At 49.4% G+C, this 7767-nt stretch overlaps 1 protein-coding gene across 1 annotated transcript; it reads right to left on the bottom strand.

Moving 5' to 3' along the window:
- Nucleotides 1-5606: 5606 nt before the first annotated feature.
- Nucleotides 5607-7657, bottom strand: C8Q71DRAFT_725822 (uncharacterized protein; the record flags this gene model as incomplete). The annotated part of the gene is made up of 8 exons (XM_047921725.1): nucleotides 5607-5854; nucleotides 6268-6576; nucleotides 6627-6816; nucleotides 6879-7124; nucleotides 7156-7248; nucleotides 7275-7339; nucleotides 7404-7467; nucleotides 7559-7657. 8 exons carry the CDS (start codon nucleotides 7655-7657, stop codon nucleotides 5607-5609), a joined length of 1314 nt encoding a protein of 437 aa, XP_047775909.1.
- Nucleotides 7658-7767: the final 110 nt, after the last annotated feature.

Genomic DNA, 7767 nt, shown 5'->3' with positions numbered 1-7767 from the left:
GGGTTCAGTGTCGATGGTAGAGACACGGCGAGCAGCGGCGACGACAGGGGCAACTGAGTAAGCAGCCGGATCGGCAGGAGCGCGAGAGTTAGCAGGCCAGCTCAGGGAGACCTTGTCCTCGTCGGTGAGAGAGACCATTGTCTCATACTCAAGCAAGTTGGCCGGCGTAGCCACAGATGCAAGCCATTCAGGAGAGGCGTTGGCCGCAATGCCAGCAAGCTCAGCAGGAGCAGGAGGGTTGCCAGCAAAAGAAGAGGCACTAGAGAGTCCACCAGAGGGAGGCGGCGCCGAGTGAAGCAGATAGGCGTGGCCGTGCTTGTCCACGCTGTCTTCGGCAGCAGAATGGTCCCGGGACTTCCCCTTCTTCTTCTTGTTGGCGAGCACCTCATCGCAGCGGCCCTCCATCCCACCGCCCGGAGCCCAGCACTCCGGAGCAGTGTGCCCATTCGGGCGCGGGCAATGCGCATTCGTGCACGTCTTCGGCTTCTGCGCGACTTTGCCCGGCTTTGTGTACACCGCGAGGGCGGTGCCGGGTACGGCGGAGGATTGTCCTTCAAGCACACGCTGCTCGAGATCGAGACACGTGGAGATGTCATTGGCAGTGTACGGAACGCCGGTCGTCGCAGCCGTCGAGAGAGACGTGCCGACCTGGGACTGCAGGTAATTGAGGTGGCCGTTCATCGCGTTGATCATCCCAATGATCATGAGGTTGTCGATAGTGGGTAGACCGATGTGGAAGATCCTCTTGGCTAGCTCCTGGAGGCGCATGGTCGTGTCAGCGAAGCGCTCGTTGGTGGTGTAGCAACAAGCGAAGAAGTCCTGGAGAAGTCGAACTTGGGCATACGCACCGGGTTCCTTCTCGTGACGCTCGCACAGACCAAGCCAGAGAGCCCTGGCACTCGAGAACTTCACCATGAAGCACTGTTCCTCCTTAGTGGCCTTCGACGTGAGGAACGCAATGACGATTTGCTCGTTGAGCTTGAAATTCATGGCCGAGACGGGGTCGTCCTCGATGGGTGGGGAGATGACTTCACCGGAGAGGTACGACCACATACGGCACATCTTCAACGACTGTTTGACGTACATCTTCCAATCGAACCAATTATTCTTGGTGCGGTTGAGAGGGACACCACCGTTGTAAAGCGACGACGGTAGACTAGCCGGCTCGATCTTCTGCGTAATCTGGATCTTCGGATCCATGGTTGGTGCTGCTGGAGATAGATCCGAGCGGGGCTTTGACTTGCTAGGACTCGAGGTCGGAGTTTTGGTCATTATGAGTGACTATATGCGGGGTTTTGCACGCGTTATTGGGTGCTTCTGAGTTGTACTGAGGTCTGAAAAGCCGAAAGACAGTCTCAGGTAACTGGGCGGGTTCAGAAAAACTGCCCAGGGCTCATAACCTGTTAGGACTAAACGTTATGGTCAGACGCTCAGTCAAGGTACAACTTCGACTGTGATTGATCTACCTAGACGTTACGGTCAGACGCTACGTAGGTAGTCAGATACTAGACTGTAGTATAGTAATGTAGATCTCACCTCAGTCAAGGTACAACTTCGACTGAGGAAAGAGAGAGAGACGAGACAAGCGGATGAACCACCGCCGGCGGTACGTCACATGCCCAGTGGCAGAGATCGAGATCGCGGTGCGACCTCAACAGAGTGAGCCGCACCGGTGGCGGGTACTGGTGGCGGGTCCATGGGTCCGGATTGGGCTACCCATACCCCTACCCGGCAGTACCCCTACCCGTGACCCTTGCGGGTAGGCCATACCCTGCAATGCACTACTTGAGGCCTGGGAGCTCATTGCACACCACAACCGCAATACCTACTCCCTCGAGAGGAAGGTGGCTGACTGCTACTCCATCCACAACTTCCTTGAGTCTTACCACAAGCTCTCCGTCCAACAATCCCTCCTGGATGATCAGGTTAAACACCTTTGAACAAGCATGAGAAATCCCGAATGGATTTGTTTCCTCTCCCACTGATGCAATTTTCAACTGATGCTATTCATATAACCATATAACATGCTCATGTACATTCCATCCAAGTATCTAGCTACTATGTGGGGCAGAAGCATTTCCCTGGGTTAAGTCAGTGGTTTGCTAGTTGATCTTTACCCATATTGACATGTTTCAACAACTTCATGCAGCCCTCACTAGTTGTGGCTTTCATGATGAAATTACATCTGTGACATCCAATTGAAATTGATCGATGGCTCACTAACCTCATTGAAGGGATTTCAGTGTCTATCTGTGCTATGATATAAGGCCAAATAGAGCATACTTGCATGATGGATCAATACTGGATTAGTACTACCAGAAGGTATCTGCACAATTTTTCATTATGTGCAACCTATGTCTGTATCCAAAGGTGTCCACATAAAGGGATACTCAGCATTGTTTACTTTGTACCATTGTGCCTGACATCAGCAGCTTTCATGATATTCTGCCATCACTCAATATTGTAATCTTGTCTATTGTGTAGAGATCTAATGACAGCACTGGCACAGTAGGAGAAGTCACAAAAACCCACAGTCATTAACCCACCGGTGGGTCAGTATTGTCTGATGGGCCACCTTCCCAATCCGGCAATGCCACACCACATTAGGCAACTGACACTCCATGCAATCTGGCCACGCGCATGCAGTCGGATGACCTCGGTCCATTGCGGACACATGGACCTCACAACTGTAGGATGTTGATACAGTATGAAGTAGCATACAATATATACAGAATAACAATACAATCTATTCAGATTCATTCGCGTCTGAACTCGAAGACTGGTCATCAGAAGGAGTCAGCCTGAGTGTTGCTGAGCTGTCTTGTGTAGCCAAGAATGCTGAGGAACAGCAATGTTGACCATAGCTGCATGTCCGTGAGGCAGATATAAAGGTGAGAGTCAATAGTCGCGCCGAGTGCCTGTGTTGCTGTACCCTTGGGCGGGGTGACAACCGGAGTGTTACCGCTCTGTAAGGCCTATTTTACTGTCTCATAGTGAGGCCAATGTTGAGATATGATTTTTCTGGAATAAAGTACACAATAAACTGCATACATCCATTGAGCTGAGGTCCAGTTGAACAGTGCATCCTGCACGCGCACGGCCAGATTGCATGGAGCGTCAGTTGCCTAATGTGGTGTGGTGTCACCGGATTGGGAAGCTGGCCCATCAGACAATACTGACCCACCAGTGGGTTAATGACTGCATTCCTGAAACAAATGTGTTAGGGATAGATACTCAATAGCCTCAGGGCTGATAGAAACTGAGATAGGTACTCTTACTGAGTGGCTGCATCACTGATGGTTAATGATATGCATTTTGTCTTTTATTATCTTCCTTTTTGACCATTGAACAGACATTACTGTAACACTTTCATTGTACTATTACTGAGGGATTTGATTACCAATGTTTCATTACTATTAAAGTGCTTATCACTGTATCTACTATCTGAACTATCACCTGTACTATCATTGAGTTTCTATTGTGTTCTTACTTGTGATGGCCAGATGGCTTCAGTACTGATACAAGGGCTATTGTATGCTTGGTAAGTGACGGTCATTACCAGCCAGTTACTGAGTTATAATGGTTTGGTAGTGGTATACAAAGGAAATGCTGTGTTGGTTATCAGGTTATCAAGCTGTTGTCAAACCAATGTTGAATGACTGTGCTATCCTCAGGCTGTACACAGAAAATGTGTATCCTCACATGCCTTGCCAATCCCTTGCTACTCACAGTAATGAAACAGAGGCTGTAATAGGATGACTTTGTAACATAGTTTGCCTCATTGTTAACAGTCATGGGAGGTTATGTTGCTATTGTTCTTAAAGAATGGCCTTGGGAAGTGGTGTAAATGAGTCAAGGACAAGTACTTACAATTCTGCAAGACTCCTTGACTTCCTGAGGTCCTTTATGTAGCACTACTGCTGTGCAAGTGTTGCAGTACTGCCATTCAGCCAGGAAACAACAGCCTTAAGTTGGTAATGAAGTATGATTATTATCAGGATTTATGTGGATCATAGTAGAGAATGATGAATCCCAAACACAGATGAATTGTTTGAAGAAGCTCATGCCAAAGGAATGGTCTGTTCAGAGTTGAAGCCACACAATAGAAGTTTGATGTAAGACTTAACACGGCATTCAACAAACTGTTCACAGCAGTGCAAAGCTATGCTAGGGAAGGAAATCACTATGCCAAGTCCCAGAATATAGCTATGAGAGCTGCCTGGCGGTATCAAGTAGGTGCAGATCACAAAATCAGACAGATGGCCAGACTTTGTACAATCATAGTGACATCAAGGAGTGTGAGATATGTAACTACCAGAGCAATGTCCTAGCCTTGGGCAAGGCATTCAGACTCACAATTATGTGTACACATGTATCTTGAATGGTAGATCATGAACCCAGTATTTGTTGGGACTATGTTTGTAGACATGTGTGGATTTGTAAGTCCAATGATTGATGTACAGGGTGCAAGCAAGATCAGTGAGGTTATCGACACATACACAATAAATTCAGAATCTAGACTAGGTGAATGTATGATTGTATGTCTGTGGTGGCATTACAGTCAGGTATGTATCTATCAGGTTTCTATGCAATTAGTGACTCCAATTCAGTACTGGCTTAGCAGATGTTACTGCTAAGTGATGTCATGAATGGTCATTGACTTAGTGATTTTCCAGTTCAGAGGGCATGTAAGCTTCACAATATGGTGTCAGAAGAGTCAAGGTGCACATGATTGCCTCCAAAGCCTATGCATGTAGTATGTTGAAGACATGTTAGTCTAATATCTATTAGAATTGGATGTTTGCTTCTAACATCTGGAGCCAGAGTACACTACAGAGTGGGTATGTTGAAGCAGGGAAGAGATACAGTACATGCATTGATGTGTTCTGGAGATCCAGAACAAACTTGTAAGATTATATTGTGGATGTCAGTAATGTATACAATTAAGGCATCTGTTTGGGGACATGCTACAAATACAACAGCTGTGATGTTTTCAGGTATGAGCAACTGGTCTTTGATAGAATACAGAATTGCATAAAACTATTGAAGCAGTGCCACATGGCAGATCAATATGGCAGATCAATGATACAGTTGAGAGCAGCAAATGAGTGCAGTATCATGATGAGATCTGCACATAATTGTGAATGACAATGCATGCAGGTACATGCTGTTCACACATACAATTAGTCTTCTTGAAAAGTGTCAGACAGTTCATGTGCAGATTGACATATGCTGTCCATCAGACCGTCTAAAGTGGTCTTGATGGTGATGTCTTCATGGAGGTTGTTGTTGTCCGGCAGTTCAACCATACCCAAATTGACTAGCACATCAACCTTGCTGAAGCAAGCATGTGCACAGACCATGATCTGTATTCCATGATTGATGAGCACTGTAATTGAGTAGGGAGCAGATACTACTAACTGAATGTCCACCAAATGACAGTTGGAATGCAATCTGTGACATTGCATCAGTAAGTTGTAGGCAACAAGCAACAGTGTACATACTGCTATATGATCAAAGGGAGGCAAGAATAGGAAATATGATGCCATTGCAAACTTCACAAATGCAATAGTGTGCTCAGTCTCTATGCCAACCAAGAGCCAGCATCAGAGTGCAGCCAGGATGAAGGCCTCCTCAGAGGCATAGTCAATGTCAGAGTTGAGGGCTGAACTCTGCTCAAGTGTGGAGATTGTCTGGAGGTTTTTGATGGCATCCATAGGAGATGAATTCCAGTGGCCTGAGTAGAGCACTCTGATGACATTGTCAGGGGCAGCATGATGGCCATCATTGGTCATTACATTGTCACAAAGGCTGAGGATTGGTGTTCCACCATTTGTGTCAGGTTTAGGCCATCCTTGAGTACTGATATACATCATTTATAGTTGCACTGGCACCAAACACTGTGCATGGCCAGAGTGTTGTTGACATGCATCAGAGTGCAGGCCTGTCCTGGAGGGCCTTGGATGTTCTGGAGCTAGTGCTAATGTATATGTTAGAATGTGCCTTGACATAGCAGAGAGGAACACATCACTTGTTGATAAGTCCATGTCCTTCATAATGTATGATATCAAATTCTCTGTGTTTGTGCAAGTCATGGATGGAGTGGAGCATTGGTGCCATGTTTTAGGCCTTGTGGAATTAGTGCATTGCAGGGGTACGGGCAACCCGCGAGGGTCACAGGTACGGGTACCGCCAGGTAGGGGTACGGGTAGCCAAATCTGGACCCGCGGACCCACCACTAGTACCCGTCGCTCCGGTGCGACTCACTTCGTGTCAGACGCATTGGTTCGAATTCCCGTGGGAACTGCACCATTGCGCGAGCGCCCGAACACATTGAGTACACAACTTGAGTCTCTCCACTCTTGCATCGATCCTCCCCTCCCCCTCCCCTGTGCCTGGATGACCAATTGACACATCCAGCCATGCATCTCGCTGCTGCCCAGCCCTTGCTGACGCAAACACCACCATTCTTGCACTCAATGTGGAGAAGGACAAACAACGCGATGCGCAAAGAACCGGTGCGAGACTGCGCCACAAACCCGAGTGAACACCAGCCGGCTACTGGCCTGCTTGCGTCTCAAATGCGAGCGAAGCAGCTCTAAGCTGCCCGCGCAGGCAAAACACACGCCTACCACCAGCAGGCAGGGCCAATGCCCAGCATGCAAGCACAGCCGACAAATGAATGCCACACGTGCAAGGTTGAGCGCAAGCAAACACGGCGGGATGGGTAGGGGCAAGGTTGAGAGAGGGCGGACTGGCGGTGAGCAGATGCCGTAGGTGAGTACCCTCCCACGAATCCACTCCTCTGTCCCCATCCTACGTGTTTGCGCATATCTGCCCACCTTCGTTCAAGTGCAGCCCCGATGCACATGACGCACACGTATCACATCACGCCCTTTCTCCAGCGGCCTCGCCACGCCCAGACGGCCTTGCAGCGTGTCAAGATCCACCGCCATGCAGCCATGAAGCTGGCTGCGAGCCTGCGCAACCCTTTTGCGCGTCTCGCAACCACCTGGTTCCCGCTGACGAGAATGCACCGGTGCCTGCGCTGAGCACACCAGTTCAACTCCCCAGAAAGGCATCCCGCGGTAAGCCAGGCTCGCCCACTCATGCCAGTCCACTAACTCATCCACCCACACATACGCTCGCACGCACGTATGCATGCACGCCAGCCCGGTCGCACGATCCCTTCACTCGCATCCTCACCAGCTGCGCGTTCGCTTGCCCCTCGCTTGCCCACCAGCCCACCTGTGCACACAGCCGCATGCGCGCACAATCGCCTGTGCACCCGTGTACTTGCACGCTCGCACCCCCATCCCCTCAACTTGGCCCTCCTCACCTGCCCGACCTGTCACCAATACCTACACCCGCGGAGACCCGCGGGACCCACGGACAACCCGTACCCGCCGAGGGGGTACCTGACCCCTGCGGGTATGGGTACGGGTAGGCCCCCACACACCCGGGGGTCTACCCGTGCAATTCACTATACAGTGGAATGGGTACTACATGGGACATCTTTATGAAGGTCAAGAGCCTGTTGAATGCCAGGATTACTGACATTGCATTCACGTCTGCTGCACTTCCTAATATCCTGGATTGCATTCCTCCCCTGCTTGGCCCTAACAACTTTCCCCGCTCCAAATAATAGCATCCCCATCACTCTTTGTAGTTGTCAGTTGACCAGGACTCTGCTGACCCACTCCATCCAGTCACACTGCCCATAACAACACCCACAATATACCTGACTCTGTCAATGCATTTTCAGTC

This window comes from Rhodofomes roseus, assembly GCF_022264815.1.
Source record: "Rhodofomes roseus strain CIRM-BRFM 1785 chromosome Unknown C8Q71scaffold_19, whole genome shotgun sequence".
Classification (NCBI taxonomy): Eukaryota; Fungi; Basidiomycota; class Agaricomycetes; order Polyporales; family Fomitopsidaceae; genus Rhodofomes; species Rhodofomes roseus.
Note: the sequence above shows the minus strand (reverse complement) of the source record. Positions and strands in the feature narration are given on the sequence as shown.